The 27804-nt window shown below is 39.3% G+C and overlaps 3 protein-coding genes across 3 annotated transcripts; 1 reads left to right on the top strand and 2 right to left on the bottom strand.

Moving 5' to 3' along the window:
* Positions 1-27795, bottom strand: LOC149422077 (SH3 domain-binding protein 5 homolog). Its single transcript, XM_089634284.1, has 7 exons — positions 27276-27795; positions 8862-8924; positions 3900-4077; positions 3346-3467; positions 3182-3265; positions 2333-2634; positions 1-1812 (listed from the first exon to the last, which is right to left on the bottom strand). The coding sequence occupies exons 1-7, from the start codon at positions 27339-27341 to the stop codon at positions 759-761; spliced, it is 1869 nt and encodes a 622-aa protein (XP_089490410.1). The 5' UTR covers positions 27342-27795; the 3' UTR covers positions 1-758.
* LOC149422079 (uncharacterized) lies at positions 5118-7980 on the top strand. The gene is made up of 2 exons (XM_089634695.1): positions 5118-5136; positions 6900-7980. The coding sequence occupies exons 1-2, from the start codon at positions 5118-5120 to the stop codon at positions 7889-7891; spliced, it is 1011 nt and encodes a 336-aa protein (XP_089490821.1). The 3' UTR covers positions 7892-7980.
* Positions 21305-27339, bottom strand: LOC149422078 (F-BAR domain only protein 2). Its single transcript, XM_089634283.1, has one exon. The coding sequence runs from the start codon at positions 27185-27187 to the stop codon at positions 24470-24472; it is 2718 nt and encodes a 905-aa protein (XP_089490409.1). The 5' UTR covers positions 27188-27339; the 3' UTR covers positions 21305-24469.
* Positions 27796-27804: the final 9 nt, after the last annotated feature.

Here is a 27804-nt window from a genome sequence, read left to right as displayed (position 1 = left end):
ACAGGCTACATACGGCTTGTATAGCCCGAGACTATAGATTATGTATTTAAGTACTTGAGTGCACAAATGTTTGTGATGGCACATGATACGTTAGTGATATTAATACAGAATAATATATTTATATAAAGTATAGGCCAAAACTAAGGCAATGAAATACACCATCTCTAAAAGTCATTTTTCCAGATTTTATTTATTTATGTACGGTGAACTGCACTAATAAAGTTCCCACGTAAGAAGTATTAATGTATCAGAATTTATTTTTCGATGCTTTGGAAAACTTCATAAGAGAGTTTCATTGTAAAAAATTTACTTTGAAATTTTTTTTATTGAAAGAATTCTTCATCAAATAAAATAGCGATTTCGAATAAGACTTGATTGTAATCACAAATCACAATAATATAAATACAAAAAATAGTGACTAATATGACAGTACAAAAATTACACGAAATACATTAAATTATTAAAAAATTATTTGTACTTTGAAAAAAATATAAATAAGTGCTTAAAGTAGTTTCCAATCTTCTAGCGAAAGCATAGATCAAAATTATTATATTAAATAAACACAACAATAAACATTACATTTTAAAATTATTAAAAACATCAGAATAAACACTTTAATATTCCTATCTTTCTTATATAATATTTATGTACTAATTTTTTTATCATAGAATTACTACAAGTCTTCAACAGGCGTAATTTAGCTGTCAATCATTATCATCAGCAAATATTAACATTCACAACCACCGCATTATCACACTTTAATCTTGAGCCCCAAATGCCGCCCGCTTCGGCTTGCCAACCTCGACTTCCGGTTGAAGCACCGCTGATGAAACAGGGTTAATGGGTTCTGGGCTTTTCATTCCACTTCCATCATCACTCGCCACATCGCTAACTGCTTCCAAGCTTTGATTCGAACCTTGGAATGTTTTCAAGTTTTGAAATGGTTTCTCATTCTCAGAAGTTGAATTATCCGATTCAACATTTTGTCCCGAATGGGATTTGCTCGGAGAAGGTTGAAAATCCTCAAAAGTTACTTTGTAAGAAAAGGGGACATATTTAGTATCATCGTTAGAATCTTTTGCTGTCTTTCCAATACTTTGAATAATGGGAAGATCTTTTGATCCCGCTGGCAACAGATCTTCAAGAGTGGAAACAGAGAGACAAAGCTGCAATTTCGACATTTCCTGCAGAGAAACTTTAACATCTTTAGCATCCTCAGCCGTATAACTTTCTAGCGAGTCTAACGAAGGTTCACAGTTCATTTCCAGAGAATTATCATAAGAGGACTGAGAGGAAGAGAACTCGGGGGGGTTTGTGGACATGGTTGACAGTTTGGGGAATAAGGTACGAGACGAAGAAATATCCGGTTGGCTGAGAAACTGTTCAGACTTCTGGGAGAGAGCGTTTTGAGTGGGAGCGGGGGCAGGATGCTCAGAGGCCTGGTCTTGAGACAGAGAGATGTCAGAGTGTCTGAGAAGCTGGGAGGGATCGTGCGAGGAGTGCGAGCGCAGGACTGCAGAGGGGTAGGGTTCAGAGAGTTTGTCTCGAGAGGAATGAACGGACTGCGAAGCGGTGAGCATTCTGTTCTGGCGGCTGCGGGCTTCCTGCTCCCGGGCCAGCAGCATCTGGTCAAGGCGCTGCACGGTGGAGTTGAGTTCTTCCTCCCAGCTGGAGTCGCCGTGGGAGCCACCGGCCTCGAGGGGCCGCGCCGCCAGTCGCCGCACCCGCCTCCGCAGCTCCTCCAGCCCGCCCCCCGCCCCGCATTCCTCTTCGGGTACTGTACTCTCTGGGTGGCGCGTGTCTTGATCATGTCTAACACAAATACATATATTATTTAATGAACAGGCAGCATTCTGCTGATGCGCTCATATCTACACAAATCACGATAAGTTTAACAAAAATTGAGTTGATATAAATATAGAAAATAAATACTTAATCTTTTCGTCTCTCCAAATAAGAACCCAATGGAGTTTTAAATTGATTTATATTTGTAGCATTGATGACATATTGTGGAAGCTTGTTCCATGCGCCCACTACTCTATTTGCAAGGAAGTGTTTTCCTAAGATTGAATGCAAAATGCTATGGTCCACAGAGATTAGATTGAACTGTAACTTAACGTTGTATGGAATACATTTTTGTTAAACTGAAAATGGTTTGGTTGGATGTTCTGACGAAAAAAATTCCTCTAGCGTTGTTCATAAATACTAATTTGGCGGCACTTATCATTTATTGATGTAGGAAAATGATATTCCAAGAGGAATCAAATGGAATGTAAAATACATTGAAAAAATGTATGATTAAAAGGTTTAGATAATAAAATTACAGTTTTACCTCTCCGACTCGAGCGAGTAGTCGACCTCCTTCTCAGCCCCGACCCCCGGCTCCCTCGGCCCCACAGGGCACTCCTCGTTGTCTCCGTAAAGGTTCCGGCGCTTACGGTGGATCTCCTCGGAAATGTCCTCGAGGGCGCGCAGAGCCCTTGCGTAGCCTGCCTTGGCGCGCCCCACCTCACCCTGCAGCTGCTCGATGCGGGACTTCTGCGTGGCCAGCTGCTCCTGGCAGAGCTGCTTCTCCTCGAAGTAGGGCCGCGACTTGGCGATGTGCTTGCGCTGCTGCTCTTCCATGTGCTGCAGCTGGGATAAACATTCATGTGTTTAATTAATAACAATACTTTAATTAGGTACAGAGATTCACTAAAATACCAACAGCTTTGAAAGACCAGCAATATGAATATTTTTTTGGTGAAAATATTGAATTCTGCATTTCTTTGAATTATCGGGGTTCTACTGTAATAATAATAAAGACCAAATCTTATCTATGACAACTTAACTCGAATTCAGTTAATTTATTTCTAAAAACCAACAGATTAAGTGGTAGATGCTCTCAGTATAGCCCTGGTGAAGGACCACCATTCAGAATCAAAACGTTATTTGAAATGGCATTAGCAGTGTTTGATAACCAGTTCTGAATAGTCAGGTAACCTCCTGACTTTCCTCTTCTCCATCTCTTTCCTCTCTTCACTACGTTCAGCCTCTCATCAGGTCTTAGTAAGCGAAAAGCCTTGAATAGTTGATATTACTTTAGCAGGTAGTCCCTTGAAGAGTGTTCTATATGAAGCCACAATGGATACTGAAGATAGAAGACAGAAGAAGAAGACAGAAGCTCTAAAACTTTCAATACCTTAGTTTCAGCTGCATTGAAGAGTTGTGCTCTCTTCATGTGTTCTCTGCCACTCTCAGCCTTTTGGTTTTCCGCATCCATAACCTGAAAATTATTAACTCATTACTTTTCTATTTCTCACGCACTTGCGGAATCCAAATGATAATAAGTAAATGAACAGGTACCTTAATGGTGGCATGATTGAGCATCTCCTGCCAGGCATTATCAAACTGCCACTGCTCGTGCTGGTTACTCTTGAAGCGCTGCTCTGCTAGGGCCACCGTCTCCTTGGCGGCCGCGTGGATTTCTACACAACACAACAAACACAGGTCAGCCCACAGATCAATTCATAGAACAAGAAAACTACAGATCAACTTATAGAACACAAGAGTCATAGATTAGCTCTTGGAATCAAATAATAAATTGGATTAAGGCTTGGAAAAATAAATTACAGATTAATTTGCGTCATAGTTTGATAAATACTGAAATACATAAGTACAAATTTCTACATATATATGAAACTTTCAAGACGAAACATTTGATTTTGTGGTCAGGCTACAAGTACAGGATAGGGGAAGGAGATGGGGAAGAAGATGGTGAAGTACCTGGCTCCTTGTGCAGAAGTCGCCCTCAGATGGGCTGATGATAAGAATACAGGCTTTAGATGAGTGAAAACAAAGTCCAATGACCAAAGCTGGAAGTTAGAAAGTTCATGAACAAGAAGTAGAAGTGTACTGACCGCTAGCCCGCTGATACTGCACGGCGGCCCGCTGGCACGCGGCGCGCGCACTGGCTGCCGCGTTGGCCGCCTCGTGGTAAGGCCGCGCGCGGTCCACACTGTTGCCCAGCCGTGCCGCCAGACCCTTCAGCCGCCGCGTCGCCTCGTTCAGCAGCATGCGAAACGTCGTGTTGGACTCCTACAACGCAGATGACACTGTGTTATTAAACTCGCAACCCTTGAGGTTATTTCTCACTCTTCCTACTGACGGGTCTATACAAATATTTCCTGACAATTTATCCCACAAATCTATCACAGTCAACATTTGCCAAATTTAGCAAAGTTTTTTTTAAGGTAAGTATAATTTTTCAGGCTAATTTGTTCAGTTTAGGGAACAAACAGCTATTACCCATAATAGATGTTAGTCTCATAAAAATTGTTGTCTCCCTTACCCTCATAGTTAGAAATATGAACTAAATGGGGTTGGAAAGAGAAAACACAAAGCTTCATATCAGTGAAGAAGAAGATAATAATAATAAATCTAATTGAAACATGAAATAGAAAAAGTTGTTCCTTTAAATTCAAATATACAAAGTAAACCACAGCATAATTAAAATGTTACACCTCTATGAAATAAAGTTTCCCACTCCAATTTAAGAATAAACTATGATTTTTATTATTTTTATATGTAAAGACCAAAAATTAGGTGACAGTTATTTAATACATGTATTTTTATGTTATCAGTAATTTTAGTTCACTGTTTAGATGAAAAAACGTAGGGTGAACCAGTTTTAAAATTTTTTTGTTTGATTTCAAAATTTTAATATTTCAAAAATTAATATCATATTTATTTGAATTTTATTGAGAAGCGGAAATATACACAAATTCGCCGACTTTCTGACAGCATTTTTAAAAAATATAACGGTCAATATGCCAGAGGCCTGAAGGGTAAAATATGGTTCTAAAATAATTTAAAGCTTTGAAAATCTTTTTAAAATACAAGCCTGCCTATTTTTTCTAGAAAATAATCTGCTCCAAAAACTTAATTTAGGGCAATGCAAGTTCTAGTGCAATCACCAGACCACCAAGCCTGTCAAACTACATCAACTACATTTTCCAATTAATTCATCTTTAACAGTCATGATTTAAGTTACGAAATATTAGTCTGTGTGTGCAGATAGAGAAAAAATAGCGCGTGTTGCTTTTACGTCCAACAGATAGATGTTTTTACAAAAGAGCATGTTCTTACCTGTCGCAGGTGACATCTATATAATATAGATATACAAAAACACATGCGTATTCGAATGCAACGTTGTATCAAAATTTCAAAGCAATCGGCGAAGAACTTTTGGAGATTTAAGATTTTGAACAAACAAACATTTATATTTTTATTCACGTAGAAGATAGAAGATTATTATTTACTAGCTTACTAAAGTTTTGAGGTGGCGGGGTCTTTTAAGACATACAATTCCGTAGTACATTATTTTGATATATCAAAAATACCAATTCCCATATATCTCATAAGGTTTAGCCAGCGTTAGCAATGTAAGCGCCCGAAACATTGACTTTTCTCTACTTTCTATAAATATAATATGAACGGATAATATTTATAAACCTTCCAGAAGAAATTCTCTAAATGATAGTGAAAACCCTATAAAAATCCGTTGTGTACTTTAGAAGAACTAAGCGCACAAAGAGACGGACACAGATGGCGATTTTATTTTATACTATTTGGAGATTCTCATTGTTAATTGTCAAACGGAATTAACAAACCTATATAAAAATGGATGAAGCGTGACAATGAGTGGAAAGAGTGATTAAATTATATTAATGGTCCATTGTAAGTCAGCTAACAGCCCAAGGTCACCGCAGATTGCGGAGGTGGATCTATTTAACATTTAACGCTAGTTAGCAATATCACACACTGCTCGCTGACCTTGTAACAAGAATTAACCGTCAGAATAGCGTGATAACAGATAATATTACCTCCCTAAACACATGTTAACCTGATGTTTATAGTATAACGGTTGTATGCGGCACTTTTTGTGACGTTCAAACATTTTCAATGAAAATGAATGCGTTGAGGGCACGGTTTATTCATGCACGTATATGTGCGCGCACCAGCCTAGAGGTTTACTTTTATTTTTCTTTCTTGTACAATGTTTATACGGAAAATGTAACTGTCACAAGAAGGCTATAATAACATACCTCGCATAGTACTAGTCTTCTGCATGGGTTCTATATAATTTTAAATGCAAATTTTATTTTTTATTACTGTTTCACTGAATTATTATGTTTAGGCGTATAATACATAAATACCCACTAATCTACTGCATTGATTATATACTGTATAAACTATGTAAAAGCCTTTTTAACAGGCGTAAATAAATAAAGAAATATATAATAATAAACATATTTTGTTTTTTATTTATTTACTGCAGGAGTCCTATGTTGTCTTTGGTATCACAGTAGTGTGAAGGGACGTTTTAAGAAAACACAAAGTTGACAGGTTCCAGAGCCAAACTGTTGAGTAATGAAAATAAAATTCTTTTCCCTTTTTAAAAAAAGTCAACTAAAAACAGTTTGCTCCAGAAAATTGGAAAAAGAGTCAAAGAATGAGTACCGCCTTTGTGCACATTCCATTGAAATACCAGTAAAACAAAGACAATTTTCACTTTTCAGCTAGTAACTGATGAAGAATTAGGAGATCTAACATACTACCTATCACAATATGATTTTCAAATTAAATATTCTCCAGGTAAATACAATATTGAAGCTGATTGCCTAAGCAGAAACCCAGTCTTAGAACCAGATGAGAACCAAGATGAGCAATTAAAAGTTATCAACTTAATAAAATTAGAAGATATCTTAAAAGATCAGGTGAAAAATGAGAAGATACAGTGCAGAAGAGATAAATTGATATCGAAGAATAATGTTTATTACAAAAAAGTGAGAAAAAGAGAAAAAATAATTCTATCAGAAAAATTCAGCATAGTATTTATCAAAAATGTTAATACATAGGTCACATAGGAATTAAACAAATGCAAAAAATGATAAGCTCGTTGTACACAGCAGAAAATATGACAAACAATATAAAGAGAACCTGCGAAAGTTGTTCAGTATGTTTAAAGAACAAATCAAGAGGACAAAACAAATATGGATTGATATCCCTCTTGGGTCCCGCAACAAAACCTTTTGAAATATGTTCCATTGATACAATAGGCGGTTTCGGGGGTTCACGGTCAACAAAGAGATACTTGCACTTGCTATCAGACCATTTTACGAGGTTTGCATATATTTTGACATCAAGAACTCAAAATACCAATGATTTCATCAAACTCGTAAATTCCACAGAAACTAATGACATCGGCATGATACTCTCAGACCAATACCCGGGTCTCAATTCTAGAGAATTCAAAAAAATTTTGGATGAAAAAAGTATTCCAATAATTTTTACTGCAGTAAACTCACCTTTCTCAAATGGATTAAATGAAAGATTGAACCAAACACTGGTCAATAAAATTAGATGCAAAATTAACGAAAATGACTCAAAAGTAGCTTGGACAACTATAGCACATAATTGTGTAAAAATCTATAATGAAACGGAGCACACTGTCACAGGATATGCGCCACAGTATCTACTTAACGGCACAGATGTTACGATTTTGCCAAATGAGTTAAAACTTAAGAAGACCGACATCAGTTTGATGCAAGACAGAAAAAAAGCTCTGGAAAATACTATGAAGTCACATAATTACAACAAGATAATTTACGATAAAAGCAGGAGACACTTCAACTTCAACGTTGGTGATATTGTTTTTGTGGAGAATGGAAACAAACTTAATAGGAAGAAGCTAGACGAATTGAGAATCGGACCCTACAAAATTATAGAAAAATTATCAAACTCAATTTACAAGATAAACACTGGTCGACAAAAATCAGAATCAAATTTTTTCCACATCTCAAAGTTAACTCCAGTACCTGCATTAATGAACCAAAAAGAGGATACTTAATAGGTTGGGGTTTATTGTCTTCCCTAGGGGGGGAGATGTAAAGAAAAATATAATTTTCTTTAATTCAAGGCAATGCCGAGCTTGTCTCGTCATTGTGGCTGTGTGTGTCGTGGACTGGCTGGATGTGCGCCACAGTACCTACACAGTCGACTCGATATTTCGTAATCTATGGTGACATAGTAAAAATAATCTATGGGTTGTGACAAGGCAGATTGATGGGAATAATTTAAATAATTTGTAATTGCTATTGTGATTGTGATAAAGGAATTGACATAACAATTAATAACATTAAATGTCGTTTCTTTCATTACAGGTAATGTTTTGTTACTGAATGCTTTCTTTATGTAAATCTTGTGAGATTAACTAAATAAACCTCTTCTTTCATTACAGAGAAACTCAATTGTGTTTTAATTGACTGTCATTCAAATCACAAGGAAAATATCATTATAAAACGACATTTAATGTTGTTAATTGTTATGTCAATTCCTTTATCACAATCACAATAGCAATTACAAATTATTTAAATTATTCCCATCAATCTGCCTTGTCACAACCCATAGATTATTTTTATTATGTCACCATAGATTACGAAATATCGAGTCGACTGTGTAGGTACTGTGGCGCACATCCAGCCAGTCCACGACACACACAGCCACAATGACGAGACAAGCTCGGCATTGCCTTGAATTAAAGAAAATTATATTTTTCTTTACATATATATATTATATATCACGACATAAGCAACATTTTTAGCTTACTGTGATGGCAGTAGGAGATTTTCAAATATAGTCAGGTTATTCATATGTACATATATTGACTCCTTCACAAAAATAAAGTATTTTTGGTGATTTGTAGTCAAAGTTGTATACTTTAGTATCTGTGGGCTCTTTACAGTGCGTTTAGTAGCTGAGAGGTTATTACAAAAGATGCTTAGGAAACAATCTGTCTTCTATTGCCTATTCATACTTACATCTAGTTCCAGTTCCAACTTGTTGATTTCGGCAGTGGCCGTGTTCAGCTTCTCCAACTCAAGCTGCAACCAAAAAACAATTCCTTTCAAATTAAAACTAAATATAAGTGTAAGTGAAATCCTTTCTTGGCAAGACATATTATAGAGAATTATATAAATAAAGTGTAACATGTTGTCATTATGCTTTGATTGCGTGGAATGTCATGATAAGACCATTATTTTTGGCCGTTATAATCTAAAAAAAAATATTTTTACAGTGATAAGTGTAACCCAGTGTCCAACAAGCATATTATTTATTGTCTTTGCTATCACATGTTGAGATAATTGCATGTAAAGTGTAGCTTTCACAAGGTTTTCAATGATTAAATACAAAGATATTTACAAAGTGACATTTTTTATTTTTGTCTTTAACTAACTAGTAGAGGTAATATCCAAAGGCAACATGAATGTACAACATCGACACTGCAATTGCAGCGTCTTGTACCGTGCACTGCAAATGCAGGGGTCCAGCTCCTGGGGGTTAAATAACTAATCATGGTCACATCTCCACAGTGGGAGAGGATGGAACACCATACATTCTGTCCAGGCTTATTGCTTATTCCATATTTATACATCTTCTACTATTCCTCGAACCCTTAACATTACAATTGCAGCGCCTCGTACCGTGCACTGCAAATGCAGGGGTCCAGCTCCTGGGGGTTAAATAACTAATCATGGCCACATCTCCACAGTGGGAGAGGATGGAACACCATACATTCTGTCCAGGCTTATTGCTTATTCCATATTTATACATCTTCTACTATTCCTCGAACCCTTAACATTACAATTGCAGCGCCTCGTACCGTGCACTGCAAATGCAGGGGTCCAGCTCCTGGGGGTTAAATAACTAATCATGGTCACATCTCCACAGTGGGAGAGGATGGAACACCATACATTCTGTCCAGGCTTATTGCTTATTCCATATTTATACATCTTCTACTATTCCTCGAACCCTTAACATTACAATTGCAGCGCCTCGTACCGTGCACTGCAAATGCAGGGGTCCAGCTCCTGGGGGTTAAATAACTAATCATGGCCACATCTCCACAGTGGGAGAGGATGGAACACCATACATTCTGTCCAGGCTTATTGCTTATTCCATATTTATACATCTTCTACTATTCCTCGAACCCTTAACATTACAATTGCAGCGCCTCGTACCGTGCACTGCAAATGCAGGGGTCCAGCTCCTGGGGGTTAAATAACTAATCATGGCCACATCTCCACAGTCGGAGAGGATGGAACACCATACATTCTGTCCAGGCTTATTCCATATTTATACATCTTCTACTATTCCTCGAACCCTTGACATTACAATTGCAGCGCCTCGTACCGTGCACTGCAAATGCAGGGGTCCAGCTCCTGGGGGTTAAATAACTAATCATGGCCACATCTCCACAGTGGGAGAGGATGGAACACCATACATTCTGTCCAGGCTTATTGCTTATTCCATATTTATACATCTTCTACTATTCCTCGAACCCTTAACATTACAATTGCAGCGCCTCGTACCGTGCACTGCAAATGCAGGGGTCCAGCTCCTGGGGGTTAAATAACTAATCATGGTCACATCTCCACAGTGGGAGAGGATGGAACACCATACATTCTGTCCAGGCTTATTGCTTATTCCATATTTATACATCTTCTACTATTCCTCGAACCCTTAACATTACAATTGCAGCGCCTCGTACCGTGCACTGCAAATGCAGGGGTCCAGCTCCTGGGGGTTAAATAACTAATCATGGCCACATCTCCACAGTGGGAGAGGATGGAACACCATACATTCTGTCCAGGCTTATTGCTTATTCCATATTTATACATCTTCTACTATTCCTCGAACCCTTAACATTACAATTGCAGCGCCTCGTACCGTGCACTGCAAATGCAGGGGTCCAGCTCCTGGGGGTTAAATAACTAATCATGGCCACATCTCCACAGTCGGAGAGGATGGAACACCATACATTCTGTCCAGGCTTATTCCATATTTATACATCTTCTACTATTCCTCGAACCCTTGACATTACAATTGCAGCGCCTCGTACCGTGCACTGCAAATGCAGGGGTCCAGCTCCTGGGGGTTAAATAACTAATCATGGCCACATCTCCACAGTGGGAGAGGATGGAACACCATACATTCTGTCCAGGCTTATTGCTTATTCCATATTTATACATCTTCTACTATTCCTCGAACCCTTAACATTACAATTGCAGCGCCTCGTACCGTGCACTGCAAATGCAGGGGTCCAGCTCCTGGGGGTTAAATAACTAATCATGGTCACATCTCCACAGTGGGAGAGGATGGAACACCATACATTCTGTCCAGGCTTATTGCTTATTCCATATTTATACATCTTCTACTATTCCTCGAACCCTTAACATTACAATTGCAGCGCCTCGTACCGTGCACTGCAAATGCAGGGGTCCAGCTCCTGGGGGTTAAATAACTAATCATGGCCACATCTCCACAGTCGGAGAGGATGGAACACCATACATTCTGTCCAGGCTTATTCCATATTTATACATCTTCTACTATTCCTCTAACCCTTGACATTACAATTGCAGCGCCTCGTACCGTGCACTGCAAATGCAGGGGTCCAGCTCCTGGGGGTTAAATAACTAATCATGGCCACATCTCCACAGTGGGAGAGGATGGAACACCATACATTCTGTCCAGGCTTATTGCTTATTCCATATTTATACATCTTCTACTATTCCTCGAACCCTTAACATTACAATTGCAGCGCCTCGTACCGTGCACTGCAAATGCAGGGGTCCAGCTCCTGGGGGTTAAATAACTAATCATGGTCACATCTCCACAGTGGGAGAGGATGGAACACCATACATTCTGTCCAGGCTTATTGCTTATTCCATATTTATACATCTTCTACTATTCCTCGAACCCTTAACATTACAATTGCAGCGCCTCGTACCGTGCACTGCAAATGCAGGGGTCCAGCTCCTGGGGGTTAAATAACTAATCATGGCCACATCTCCACAGTCGGAGAGGATGGAACACCATACATTCTGTCCAGGCTTATTCCATATTTATACATCTTCTACTATTCCTCTAACCCTTGACATTACAATTGCAGCGCCTCGTACCGTGCACTGCAAATGCAGGGGTCCAGCTCCTGGGGGTTAAATAACTAATCATGGCCACATCTCCACAGTCGGAGAGGATGGAACACCATACATTCTGTCCAGGCTTATTCCATATTTATACATCTTCTACTATTCCTCGAACCCTTGACATTACAATTGCAGCGCCTCGTACCGTGCACTGCAAATGCAGGGGTCCAGCTCCTACGGGTTAAATAACTAATCATGGCCACATCTCCACAGTGGGAGAGGATGGAACACCATACATTCTGTCCAGGCTTATTGCTTATTCCATATTTATACATCTTCTACTATTCCTCGAACCCTTAACATTACAATTGCAGCGCCTCGTACCGTGCACTGCAAATGCAGGGGTCCAGCTCCTGGGGGTTAAATAACTAATCATGGTCACATCTCCACAGTGGGAGAGGATGGAACACCATACATTCTGTCCAGGCTTATTGCTTATTCCATATTTATACATCTTCTACTATTCCTCGAACCCTTAACATTACAATTGCAGCGCCTCGTACCGTGCACTGCAAATGCAGGGGTCCAGCTCCTGGGGGTTAAATAACTAATCATGGCCACATCTCCACAGTGGGAGAGGATGGAACACCATACATTCTGTCCAGGCTTATTGCTTATTCCATATTTATACATCTTCTACTATTCCTCGAACCCTTAACATTACAATTGCAGCGCCTCGTACCGTGCACTGCAAATGCAGGGGTCCAGCTCCTGGGGGTTAAATAACTAATCATGGCCACATCTCCACAGTCGGAGAGGATGGAACACCATACATTCTGTCCAGGCTTATTCCATATTTATACATCTTCTACTATTCCTCGAACCCTTGACATTACAATTGCAGCGCCTCGTACCGTGCACTGCAAATGCAGGGGTCCAGCTCCTGGGGGTTAAATAACTAATCATGGCCACATCTCCACAGTGGGAGAGGATGGAACACCATACATTCTGTCCAGGCTTATTGCTTATTCCATATTTATACATCTTCTACTATTCCTCGAACCCTTAACATTACAATTGCAGCGCCTCGTACCGTGCACTGCAAATGCAGGGGTCCAGCTCCTGGGGGTTAAATAACTAATCATGGTCACATCTCCACAGTGGGAGAGGATGGAACACCATACATTCTGTCCAGGCTTATTGCTTATTCCATATTTATACATCTTCTACTATTCCTCGAACCCTTAACATTACAATTGCAGCGCCTCGTACCGTGCACTGCAAATGCAGGGGTCCAGCTCCTAGGGGTTAAATAACTAATCATGGCCACATCTCCACAGTCGGAGAGGATGGAACACCATACATTCTGTCCAGGCTTATTCCATATTTATACATCTTCTACTATTCCTCTAACCCTTGACATTACAATTGCAGCGCCTCGTACCGTGCACTGCAAATGCAGGGGTCCAGCTCCTGGGGGTTAAATAACTAATCATGGTCACATCTCCACAGTGGGAGAGGATGGAACACCATACATTCTGTCCAGGCTTATTGCTTATTCCATATTTATACATCTTCTACTATTCCTCGAACCCTTAACATTACAATTGCAGCGCCTCGTACCGTGCACTGCAAATGCAGGGGTCCAGCTCCTGGGGGTTAAATAACTAATCATGGCCACATCTCCACAGTGGGAGAGGATGGAACACCATACATTCTGTCCAGGCTTATTGCTTATTCCATATTTATACATCTTCTACTATTCCTCGAACCCTTAACATTACAATTGCAGCGCCTCGTACCGTGCACTGCAAATGCAGGGGTCCAGCTCCTGGGGGTTAAATAACTAATCATGGTCACATCTCCACAGTGGGAGAGGATGGAACACCATACATTCTGTCCAGGCTTATTGCTTATTCCATATTTATACATCTTCTACTATTCCTCGAACCCTTAACATTACAATTGCAGCGCCTCGTACCGTGCACTGCAAATGCAGGGGTCCAGCTCCTGGGGGTTAAATAACTAATCATGGCCACATCTCCACAGTGGGAGAGGATGGAACACCATACATTCTGTCCAGGCTTATTCCATATTTATACATCTTCTACTATTCCTCTAACCCTTGACATTACAATTGCAGCGCCTCGTACCGTGCACTGCAAATGCAGGGGTCCAGCTCCTGGGGGTTAAATAACTAATCATGGTCACATCTCCACAGTGGGAGAGGATGGAACACCATACATTCTGTCCAGGCTTATTGCTTATTCCATATTTATACATCTTCTACTATTCCTCGAACCCTTAACATTACAATTGCAGCGCCTCGTACCGTGCACTGCAAATGCAGGGGTCCAGCTCCTGGGGGTTAAATAACTAATCATGGTCACATCTCCACAGTGGGAGAGGATGGAACACCATACATTCTGTCCAGGCTTATTGCTTATTCCATATTTATACATCTTCTACTATTCCTCGAACCCTTAACATTACAATTGCAGCGCCTCGTACCGTGCACTGCAAATGCAGGGGTCCAGCTCCTGGGGGTTAAATAACTAATCATGGCCACATCTCCACAGTGGGAGAGGATGGAACACCATACATTCTGTCCAGGCTTATTCCATATTTATACATCTTCTACTATTCCTCTAACCCTTGACATTACAATTGCAGCGCCTCGTACCGTGCACTGCAAATGCAGGGGTCCAGCTCCTGGGGGTTAAATAACTAATCATGGCCACATCTCCACAGTGGGAGAGGATGGAACACCATACATTCTGTCCAGGCTTATTGCTTATTCCATATTTATACATCTTCTACTATTCCTCGAACCCTTAACATTACAATTGCAGCGCCTCGTACCGTGCACTGCAAATGCAGGGGTCCAGCTCCTGGGGGTTAAATAACTAATCATGGCCACATCTCCACAGTGGGAGAGGATGGAACACCATACATTCTGTCCAGGCTTATTCCATATTTATACATCTTCTACTATTCCTCTAACCCTTGACATTACAATTGCAGCGCCTCGTACCGTGCACTGCAAATGCAGGGGTCCAGCTCCTGGGGGTTAAATAACTAATCATGGTCACATCTCCACAGTGGGAGAGGATGGAACACCATACATTCTGTCCAGGCTTATTGCTTATTCCATATTTATACATCTTCTACTATTCCTCGAACCCTTAACATTACAATTGCAGCGCCTCGTACCGTGCACTGCAAATGCAGGGGTCCAGCTCCTGGGGGTTAAATAACTAATCATGGCCACATCTCCACAGTGGGAGAGGATGGAACACCATACATTCTGTCCAGGCTTATTGCTTATTCCATATTTATACATCTTCTACTATTCCTCGAACCCTTAACATTACAATTGCAGCGCCTCGTACCGTGCACTGCAAATGCAGGGGTCCAGCTCCTGGGGGTTAAATAACTAATCATGGTCACATCTCCACAGTGGGAGAGGATGGAACACCATACATTCTGTCCAGGCTTATTGCTTATTCCATATTTATACATCTTCTACTATTCCTCGAACCCTTAACATTACAATTGCAGCGCCTCGTACCGTGCACTGCAAATGCAGGGGTCCAGCTCCTGGGGGTTAAATAACTAATCATGGCCACATCTCCACAGTGGGAGAGGATGGAACACCATACATTCTGTCCAGGCTTATTGCTTATTCCATATTTATACATCTTCTACTATTCCTCGAACCCTTAACATTACAATTGCAGCGCCTCGTACCGTGCACTGCAAATGCAGGGGTCCAGCTCCTGGGGGTTAAATAACTAATCATGGCCACATCTCCACAGTCGGAGAGGATGGAACACCATACATTCTGTCCAGGCTTATTCCATATTTATATATCTTCTACTATTCCTCTAACCCTTGACATTACAATTGCAGCGCCTTGTAACATGCACTGCAAATGCAGGGATTTAGCTCCTACGGGTTAAATAACTAATCATGGCCACATCTCCACAGTGGGAGAGGATGGAACACCATACATTCTGTCCAGGCTTATTGCTTATTCCATATTTATACATCTTCTACTATTCCTCGAACCCTTAACATTACAATTGCAGCGCCTCGTACCGTGCACTGCAAATGCAGGGGTCCAGCTCCTGGGGGTTAAATAACTAATCATGGCCACATCTCCACAGTCGGAGAGGATGGAACACCATACATTCTGTCCAGGCTTATTCCATATTTATACATCTTCTACTATTCCTCTAACCCTTGACATTACAATTGCAGCGCCTTGTAACATGCACTGCAAATGCAGGGATTTAGCTCCTACGGGTTAAATAACTAATCATGGCCACATCTCCACAGTGGAGAGAGGATGGAACACGGAAGAGATCAATGAAGCTAGTTCCTCGGAGCCTCTTCTATTGTAATACTGGTAGAACAAGGACAACATATCTACCTGACGCCTGTGCTTTAAAGATTGTAATTCGTTTGTTAAGAAAGGGAAATCTATCAAACGGACAGCCCGTTTCTTTCAGGTATTTTGGGGCTCTACCAAATCCAAGGCTAACTTGACTCTATGTAGCTTCGATGGAGCCCCCATCATGCCTGAACTGGTCACTTAGGACGGGTTGTTTCGGAGAATTTGAACAATTCATCAAATTTTAACGTTCATTTCAGGGTTCTGTGAAAGTCCTATTCAAGTTCTGTTATTATATCATTATAGGCTAGTTGCTTGACAGAACTTTGAAATTTGAAGAATTGTTCAAATTCTCCGAAACAACCCTTCCTAAGAGTTAGATCCTGCATTATGAAATGACTATTGCATTGAGCCCTCTCCATTAAGCGAACTTCCTATTAACCCTGCTGTCAATGTCCTTATCAGTTTTGTGATAAAAAAATACAATTATATACACCCATTTTTGTTCTGATAACATAACTGTCCTAAAACTCAATTTGCAAAATCAGTGGTAAACCAATTCTGATGAAGAACAGAAAAAGTTGACACAGTAAATTTCAAGAAAATAGAAAACTTAGATTTCCTATCGTTAGAGAAGACATAATGTGTCAACATACCTACCTGTTATTTTGTACTGACCTTGACCAGTTTAAACCATACAATGTCACTAGTTTTGTCCAATTTAGGACAAATCCTGCATTTTATAGTTTACTGTAGATGCAGTATTCATATAAATACCATCTTAAGGTTGTACACATAAAAAATAGGTTTTATAAAGAGTCACATTTGCGATAATGTGAATTTGTACGCGAAAAATGTGAATTTTCATAAGAATAATGCGAAATTCGAAAAGTCATGAAAAAAAAATTACATTTTACCACTTTTTTTTGCTGCAAAATACTAAAAAGTAAACATAACATCACTTTTAAAACTGTAATTTTGCGGAAAAGTAAAAGATTTTCCAACAGACCGGGAAAACCATATTTTAATAAGAGTATTAAAATTGAACCTAGGTGACAATAACAAAGACTGATTTAATTGTCCAATCTTTGCTATACAACAAAGGTCAGTAATTTATTGCAAGTATTCATTGAAACATTGCGTTTATTCCATTATTCGCAATTTTCCAGATATGATAATTTTATTATTCATTTCATACATTACTATCAAACACAACAGAAATAAAGGGAGATATGACATGGAACCACACTGACTGTTGCCAGCTACGACCAAACTATAAAAGACAAAAGCTTTAAATTTTGTGTTGATTGTTAAATATTGAGGCTAATTGTAACATAAGGACTTGAGGGAATAAAACTGATCGGAGAGGGTAACTTTATACTTTACATACTATAAGTAATAGAAGAAATATTCCGGAAATGTAAATATTGAGGATAATTGTAACATAAGGACTTGAGGGAATAAAACTGATCTTTATACTTTACATATTATAATAGACGAAATATTCCGGAAATGTAAATATTGAGGATAATTGTAACATAAGGACTTGAGGGAATAAAACTGATCAGAGAGGGTTACTTTATACTTTACATATTATAAGTAATAGAATAAATATTCCGGAAATGTAAATATTGAGGATAATTGTAACATAAGGACTTGAGGGAATAAAACTGATTGGAGAGGGTTACTTTATACTTTACATATTATAAGTAACAGAAGAAATATTCTGAGAATGTGCAAATATCAGTGTAATATAAAATGTTTGAATAGAAACGCCCAGCCCCGATAACCAGATAAGGCACAAATCAGTGCGCATTTCAGATAAGGATTTAACATTCATTGGAATTTATTATTATCATATAATCTACAGATGGGTGTCACAGATACTAATATAAGAAATATTCTGAGAATGTGCGAAGAATATCGGTGTGATATAAAATGTTTAACGAAAGAAACGCCCAGCCCCGATAACCAGATAAGGCACAAATCAGTGTGCATTTCAGATAAGGATTTAACATTCATTGGAATTTATTATTATAATCTACAGATGAGTGTCACAGATACTAATATAATATAAAAACCATTATGAGATCATTACTCTACTATGACTAACAAATCATTAATGAGATAAATAAATTAATTTATGTAAAAAAAATCGGAACCTTTAAACTTTAAGATTTAGGACAGGTTGTTTCGGAGAATTTGTATGATTCATCAAATTTCAATGTTCTTCCTCGGGCGTCCCCGACTTCTTATACCATTGAAACCACTCTCTAAACACTCCTGACACTAATAAGAACAAACTTTGATATTTTCATATCATCTAGAAATCGGTCTAGTAGATTTTTATTCTATAGAAGACAAAAAAATATTTATATATTTATACAGTTTAACTTTTGCTTGTCGTTTTTAAAAGTGTAACTAATGCAAACACTTAGGACGGGTTGTTTCAGAGAATTTGAACAATTCATCAAATTTCAACATTCATTTTTGGGTTCTGTGAAAGTCATATTCAAGTTCTATTATTATATCATTATAGGCTAGTTGCTTGACAGAACTGAAATAAAAACAGAACTTGAAAAAATCTTTCACAGAACTTGAAAATTAACTTTGAAATTTGAAGAATCGTTCAAATTATCCGAAACCACCCGTCCTAAGGAGTTGTTTGAACAATTCATCAAATTTCAAAATTAATTTCAAGTTCTGTTATTATATCATGTAAACCAATTGCTCCACAAAACTGAAATGATAACAGAACTTGAATGAACTTTCATAGAACTTGAAAATTTACTTCAAAATTTGATGAATTGTTCAAATTCTGTGAAACAACCCGTCCTTATGGTCCAGACTTTTTCACTGATCTCAACTAGAATTGATTTAAGATTCAAATCACCAATAGAATAATGTTAGTTTAGAATTGAAGCCGTGTTATGTTCCTGTTCTTTCTTGAGCTGTTTCAGAGGTCTTAGATGGTATTTTTACCACTTTTAGTTTAAAACTGTCGAGTATCTACTTGTTAAGTAACTTTAATGACAGGATTAAAATGGTGATAAACCGGCCACCAGTAGCTCCTAATTAGTTAATCGGCGTGTTTGTTTGGCAATGCTGCTTTTTTTGTAAAACTTATCCTAACAATGAACTAGTGTTGGCTGGAAGGTTCATTATTCATTTATACAGGGTGTATCGGCACTAACCCGACAAACTTTAACCAGCTATTCCTTAGCACATTTGGAGTAAAAAATGTTATGGGCACTTTGCTGTCCGGTAGCATTTTTTTTTCAATTAAAAATAAAAAAAATTAAAATTTCCACACTACATCACTGTCATTGGCATTGCGTTTCGTGTTAAACAGCTGTTATAAGCAAGTATGTCAAAAAGCGTCTTCGCTCTTTCGCACACACTAAATAATAATAGTTAAAAATGAGACGAATGGTGCCGTGCTATTTCGTTGTGACTGAAAACGTGCGCCAATATAGGTACACACGTGCATTATTCAACGGAATTCGAATAAAATATTTGCCAGATGGGTTTTCAAACTCTGTCAAAGGATAAAACAGTGGTGACATGTGGTGAAAATATGAATAATAAATTTTTTATTAAAAAAAAACGTTACCGGACAGCAAAGTGCACATAAGATTTTTTACTCCAAATATGCTAAGGAATAGCTGGTTAAAGTTTGTCGGGTACGTGCCGATACACCCTGTATACAGTGTGACCAGTAGTAAAGTGCACAAACTTCGAGAGGTGATTCTACATGGCTACATGACGACAGAAGGAAACAAGATAATTAAAAATGAAATTCCAATGTTTCTTTTTCCATACAAACTATTTAACTTTTTGACCTGAAACTAAAAAAGTTGTTCATCTTTTTTACTTGTATAATTACCACCCGAAGTTAGTGCACTTTACCCCTGGATACTCGGTATTGGGGTTCTTTACGAAAGTGAGAAAAGTATATTCAGTATAAAAATCTGTCCAAGCATTTCCAAATGAATAGATGACGTTCCACATTTCTGCAGAGTTTACACTGACGATGCAACTTTATGTACATAAAACCAGTTTCCTATTTTTCATTAGGACTTTTCAGCTGCCTCTTTTGTAAATGTTATTGAAATTTTCATCGACACCAGGTTTTCCATCAGAATATTGTAGATCTGTTGAATTGTGTCGGTTATTTTACAGATTCTTTGAATCATCGCATTCTCTAATACAGATAGATGTAATCTAAAGTGTACCCGAGGAAAAAAGCAGTAATACAAACCAAATACTTTACTCCAGCATTGCGTCGGAAAAATCTGTGATAGCTACGATGGCATTTAAATCAATTGGATAATATTTGTAAAGCATAAACCGTGTTAGAAGGATCAATGGTTGGGTGAATTCAGCCAAATAACGGACCGTGTCTCATCCAATGTGTGAACAAAGGAATGGCGCCCTCCTCTCTCGGCCCGCAGTACATATTGATTACACCCGACATATTGATTAATAAGCAGAACCATAGAAACACTGTAAGCACCATGTTTCCTGCCACACTAGTGCCAAAACCGTGAGGAATGCAAGGCCATGCACATGTGTAGGAACTAGATTAGAGGAATACTTACATAGATAAGGTATCACATCTCCACACACAACATGTTTCCATTGATAACACGCTGATAGCATCTGCAATGTTCTCCCATATTTAATAGTCCACACAGATTGTTTACACAGAGCCTCATTCAAAAGATATAATGTTATTTCAATTAGCAATGAGTTGCGATTCTGTCGTGTTATTTAGATTTAGACAGGGCTGTAGAAATGTGTAATGGCGGTCAGCTCAGGGATCCAATGCTCCTCGCAGTCAAACAAGTTGTTTCTGGAAGCTCTGTCTCCTTCCCATCCCAGGCAGATGTTTAATGAGAGGAATTTTCCAAAGCTGTCATTCAACAAAAAGCCATCATTGAATTTTGATTGTTTCCAATAATTTTATTGAAATAATATTGCCATAATATACAAAAATATTGTCACGTAAACAATAACAGAAAAGAAAATAAACATTCAATGAGTATATAATATAATGTAACAGACATGCTAAATATTTACATAACAAGCTGATGCCGTAAATAAAATACGAGAGATTTGATAACCTCCAGATCTGACAGTCGGAAAGGGCTTGTTAAGTTCCGAGAGAACATCACAAACTCCTCCGCAAGACTCCCCTGAACAGTTTCCAGGTAAAGGTAACAATAGAATGATAAATCTAACAAGACCCACTGAAATCTAAACTAAATGCAAAATTATTCTACAGGCATGTCGTAGGAGTCAATTGATGGAGTATTGATACCAATCACCTCCTCGTGAGAGGAGTCGGCTGGAGCCAGCTGTAAATTACATCTCCGTGGTGGCATCATTGTTTCATGGGGTTAAGATAACAGGTCAACCGGCTTCACAAGCTCAATTGCCACACTTGTAATTGACACAGAATCCATAACTTATTTCCAAATTCAATCAGAGACAATTACATTTACAGAATCAATAAAGACTAACTTATCAAGTGATATAAAAAACATTTAAGATAATGATTAAAACATTAATTAAAGTAGTGACGTTGGTGTAGCGTGGTGATGATATCATCATTGATACAATCATTCTTAATGATTTAGGTTTACAACAGAGAGGAGACAATAGAAAATTTAATATTAAAATAATAATTTGTCGAAAAGGTACACATGGGAATGATCTTTGGAAGCTAGATTATTAATGGAAATTTGAAAATTATTAAAATAAAAAGAAATAGGTACATTGTGTATGCTATATAATATTGATGCAGATTGTAACACTATTGAGGAGTGGTGAGAATTTCTTTGAAATTCAATAATTGACAATTTGGATTTCAAGTTCTATTATTAATGTGATGACTTGGAAAGGCAGTACTAACAATATTAAGTATTTGCTTGGAATTCTTTATAAAGTGAGTGTACAAATTAGGCCAAATAGAAGTCTTAAAAATAAAATGTAGGAGAGATAATTAAACATATTTTCTATGAATACAAAGTGCAATGGAATGGATTGCCGGAGCCGCTAGCACTACTGCACTACTGCATTACAGCACCACAGCACCATAAGCAGAGAACCTGCTTTACACTCTGATGGAACTGTGTCGGCACTGTATCAACTCTACTTGTGTTATATAACACAACACACAAACAAACAAACCTATGGTAGAATTAATCAATGTTTTCACAAATGAAGGCACTTTGAAAAATGTGCCACCCATTTCCGTACAGACCACTTAGTTAGTTACTTAAACTTCTAGTTAAAAATATACAGTCCCTATCTACAGCGGTGCAGAACATTCAATTCAAGAACATTAGAGCCTTCTTTAAAATCTGTCTTATCCTAACTATATAATGGCACGCGTACCAAGCGGTAGTCTGGAGTGATAATTCATAATATGAATAACAATAACTCCCTAGTACTTATTGTATTTTGTCAGGTAATGATGTGAGTGTTGGTAGCGAGCGATAGAGGCATCCTCCCCCAGGCCAAGTACTCTCAGTCGTACTTGCTGCATGAATAATCAAATATGGCATTTACTTAGCACAATTATTAAAACATTTATGTCAACTGACAAAACACATTCAAAACAACATACACTCATACATTCAATTGCATTACCAAGATCCTTACATATTTCACTGGCGACATATAACATTAGTGCGCCCAACTGTCGTAAGAGATCTGAGGAGACTTTGCAGCATATTCTACAACCAGTGACAATGTATTGACACATTTCAAATAATATAAAGATTTGGATTCTATCTATTTACTACAATTCATATTACGGAATTAAATTTGAATCATAACAGGTTCTTACAGTGATCATATCAAATATGCTATAAAATGATTTAAAAGTTATGTATTATGCTTGTACATATTATTTGTACATAAAATTCATAAATATTATAATTTTTTCCACACAATTCATCTAAAGAATGATATCACATTAAAAAGGTAACTTGCTGGTGATGATACTCCCAAAACATAAAAGGAAAAACAACAAAATATTAAACTTTATAAATATGAATATCACATGTCAAGTATAGTATTTTTTATATCTTTTTTTATAACAGCCAAAAGCTGGTTTAATTAAATCCATAAGTCTCCTCCAAAGGGGATGCTTTTCATAAAGTAATTTATAAATATTTAATTTGAATTTTACAAAGCAAAAAATTTCGAAATTTGGGTGCAAGTATTAAATATTAATTTACTGACTAAGCCCGTCGTCTGACCGAGTCGGTATCGGTACCAAAAGGACAAGGCGCAGAAAAGTCCTGAAATGGCTGTACTGCGAACAGTAGTAACCTTACCTTTTCCGAGCAGGTTCTCTGATTTGTATCGATTCAGTATTGATACCAACCCAGTGGGACGAAGGGCTATTATTTTCATGGAATCAATTCATTAATACGCAAAGATGTATAGGAATGTTAAGACACTTCATGTATTATTACAAGTAGTTGGTTTGGATGTGAAAGGTGAAGAAGTAATTAAAAAATATAACATTAAAACTTCAGATATCCAACTTAAGAAAAATTAAAATAATGTAGCTGGAATTACCAACAACTAAACTTCATTCAAACATAATTTTGACCATAAAATTGGTAACTTAATTATTTGTTTTCTAGTTACGATAAGTCAGACAAGATTCAAGTTACGATACAGAACCCTAACTTTTCCATTTCCATATTATCTACAGCTAGTTTTGTTCAAAGTGAATAATAATATTTGTATAATATATGTATATTTAACACGTAACATATAAAATAACTATCATATGTACAGACATTCAACACGGTTTCCTTCAAAGAAAGAGGCATTAATTTCTACTGTGGCGGGGCTGGCCGGGCATTAGACAGGCGGGCTGTCGCTTACAGTGTTTGTTTGGCAAGTTCTCTTATTTCAATATGTTCAATGTAAAGAATACATACCGGAACATCCGCACGCTCACCTCACCTCACTGGAACACGCTCAACCCGCCGGACTAATGCACCCACCCCCGGCGGACTCAGTACCTTGTTACATCACATACCGTCAGAATCACGTTACTTTATCTATTCACTTATCGTCATTCCCCATCGCAGATATATTTCCCCGAAACGAATCTTCTCTTGACCAGGGATAATCGATAGCCACTGCCCACCAGCTCAAACTCTATCCCCGACAGCGTGGCCCCTTCGCAATTGAACTGGGAGGTGATGGTGCTCCGGGGAGAGGGCCCGGCCGCCAACTCGGCACGGGCGCGCAGGGACCCCACTCCGTGGTTGTCCGAATGCTGGGAGAGCTCCGTGAACTTCCACACGAGCCCGGCCGCCTCCCCCGCCCCGGCCTGCGCACACGTGGGCATGGACACCACCTTCTGAATGCCCCCGCCCACAGGCACCGACACCGATAGATTCAGCAGGGGAGACGGGGAGCTCATGGCGTGCAGATTATACTTGTAGTCTATCTTTAAGTCTGTGTGAGAACTCTCACATTTCCAATAGGAGACCAGTTGGAAGGGACAGGAAGCAGCTCCCAGCTTGGGTTTAACTTGATACTTTAAAATGTCTACATTGAAATACGAAGCTCCTGGATTCTTTTCAGACTGCCTTCTCAGCAATGAGGTCAGTGCCGGCATATTGAATTCCAAGACAGTGCTATCTTTGGTGGAAAGAGTGGCGTTGATAGCTATTAGCTGCTTGTTGGGACTTATGTTGTCCAGTCTTAAAGTGTTTCGTAAGCGGAAGCAAAGCTTGGCAGGATTGGGATTGTTAGCGAGAACTCCCACGATGCCCGTGGGGAAGGAGAGCATCATGTCTCCGGACATCTTGACTTGGCATTTGGATTCATCCGTGCCTCTGAAGTAACTGTGAATGATTTCATGGAAAGCTACCGCCAAGGGAATGGTGTCCGCCATGCCTATAGTGAGAGGAGAAGGCCCCCTGGAGGACCCCGTGACCCCGGCAGCCCGGAACTCCCCGGTCTCGGAACGCCGCGAGGGAGGACGAGGGATGGCGATACTGGATGCCGAGGGAGTCACCACCCGGCGATCCGGCCCTGACTGACTGATGTCCCCCACTTCAGAGAATAGGTCGCCCATATCCGTAGATGATACAGGTGTAGGGCTCTCCAGCAGGGCCCCGTGGGAGCCTTGCAAGGGGGCGTATGGGTTCCCGGCACTACCCAGGGGCGAGCTGGGATTACTCCCAGTAGGACTCTGGAAGAAGTTAAGGCCGAGAAGATCACTGCTGGGTTTGGCTAGGTTGGCGTTTGAGCCTCTTCTCGTCGTGCCAGCGGGGAATAGGGAAAGGTTTTCTACAGTTGCCAGAAGTTCATCCACACTAGCAGACATAGGGGCAGCGCCATTACTGAGCGGTTTTATTTCTACGTGAATTTTAGTTTCCCTGTCATCTTCGGAATCTGAATCAGAAGTGGAATAGATGCTGCCTTTCTCATCTTTAGGCCGAATGCAGTACCCATCCTCATCCACCTCGGGAGATTGGATGGATTCCAGGTCTTTAGAGATTGCTTCCTCTTCCTTCTCCTCTAGGTCGGACTTGTCCTCTATGGTGGCCGTGTTCTCGCCACCTTCCTCTTTCTTCTTTTTAGATGATTTCTTTAGCTTAGGTTTAGTTCTTCTGCTTCTCAAGAACCACTTGGACTCTCGCAGAGGGTTCCTGCCCATCTGGGAGTCGTCTGCCTTGTCTGCCGGCTGCTGCGAGGCGGCAGCGGCCTGCGTGCCGCTAGGACTGGAGGGCGCAGAACACGGGGTGGCCCCGTCAATGCTTCTGCTGCTTTCGTCTTTGCTCTGGATGTTTGGAGTGAACAAGTTTAGTAGAGAAGTTGTACGACGAGATGTTTTACTGGCAAACGACGGCTCTTTCTTGCTGAGCTTCATGATAGTGGAAGTGTTTTTGTGCGCACCGTTGGTCACAGCTGTGATCTGATCGCTCTCCGAGATAGAGTTATTAGCCGATACAGGCTTGGGTAGCTGGGCGCTGATGTCCATTAGAGCCGGTTTCTCCATGCTGTTGTACTTCTCCAGTACAAACTGTTCTAGCAACTTGTCCACTGTCATCTCCAGACACTGATGTTTAAAGTCTATATGCACCTGGCCAACTAGATCATGATTATTCTGTATTAATTCTACGTAGGTACCGACAAACTGTTTCATTTGCTTGAGATGAGCTTCTTCCACATCTTGAAAATGTTTACAAGTCATGGACATTTTCTTTTCAAAATCCTGTTTCACCATTGAATATTTGTCAACTATCCCTTTATAATCATCATGCAATTTCTTCAACTTAACTTCTGCTTTTTCAATGTCTTTAGCTGAAGCGTTATCTTTACGAAGTTTCTCAAGCTCAGCAGACTTAATGGTGTAAATGTCTTTAGCTTTCTGTAACGTTTGTTTAGTACTCTGAATGATGAGGGCCACCTCCAGGGTGCTGGACTCGGAGTCCTTGACAGCCTTGTGCTTCTTGTGCAAGTCGTCTGCGTACCGGGACACATCCTTAACCAGTTCGCTGACCTTCTGGAACATGTGCTGGTGCAGGGTGGACAGCTTTTCGGCCGAGCTGCGCAGCACCGCCCACATGGGGGCGAATGTCCCCTGCATACAGCCGCCATTGGCCTGCTTCGCCAGCTTCGTTAGTAACTTCGAGTTAGACTCCTCTATGTTAGACCTCTCTCTGAGAAAGTCAGAGAATTCTTTACTCGCATTCAGTCCATATTTCATATTTTGGTACAGGACGTCGTACCCATTTATCTCCCCAGCGAAATAATCGTTAAAGCTGACACTCATTTTGGCGGCGATGTATGTACTTCAGATTACTTCGTTAAAATAATTCAAATATGAATTGTTACGAGTCGATATCATTAACACCACTGACCTGAATTCTTGGATCGAGCTCGGAATCTCCACACTCCTCCGGTGGAATGCTAAAGGATTCCTCCATTATAAGCTCGAGTTAAACAATCGCAATGGCATCCCATCTGAATTACATCACTACAATAAGCTTCACCATCACACGGACGCGAAGCAAAGATCGACACAGAATGAAAATAAACAAAAAATACACTTATGAACGATACCACCCGTCACTCCCATGGGAAACAAACATTTTAAACAAAACAACTCGCGATTCAATCCAATACCGTTCAACAACTCTCGTCTTTCAATAATAGAAGATGACGTCGGACATTTCTGACGTCACGCAACCTAATAAAATGATTTTTTCCAAAATAAACGAAATGTGCAATTATTTACACGGCTACCACATTTCCCACTACTAAAACCATTTGCTCAGGTACTTATCGAGTTTATCACAAAACGAACTGTTCTAGATATACAACGAATAATCATAGCAAGTTGTGCAATTTGGGTGTAGAAGTTTTATGTGAAAACAGTAACAAAACATA

Source organism: Hesperophylax consimilis, chromosome 8 (assembly GCF_061612785.1).
Source record: "Hesperophylax consimilis isolate HC1 chromosome 8, BYU_Hcon_1.0, whole genome shotgun sequence".
NCBI classification, from domain to species: Eukaryota; Metazoa; Arthropoda; class Insecta; order Trichoptera; family Limnephilidae; genus Hesperophylax; species Hesperophylax consimilis.
This window is presented reverse-complemented; position numbering and strand designations above follow the sequence as displayed.

What these genes read in the sequence shown, in the direction of transcription:
- LOC149422078 (XM_089634283.1), bottom strand. Translation starts at nt 27,187, where the DNA reads ATGAGTGTCAGCTTTAACGATTATTTCGCTGGGGAGATAAATGGGTAC.
- LOC149422077 (XM_089634284.1), bottom strand. Translation starts at nt 27,341, where the DNA reads ATGGAGGAATCCTTTAGCATTCCACCGGAGGAGTGTGGAGATTCCGAG. An exon ending in TCAATCATGCCACCATTAAG is followed by an intron (nt 3,266 to 3,345) that starts GTACCTGTTCAT and finishes AATAATTTTCAG; the next exon opens with GTTATGGATGCGGAAAACCA. An exon ending in TCAATGCAGCTGAAACTAAG is followed by an intron (nt 2,635 to 3,181) that starts GTATTGAAAGTT and finishes TGTTTATCCCAG; the next exon opens with CTGCAGCACATGGAAGAGCA.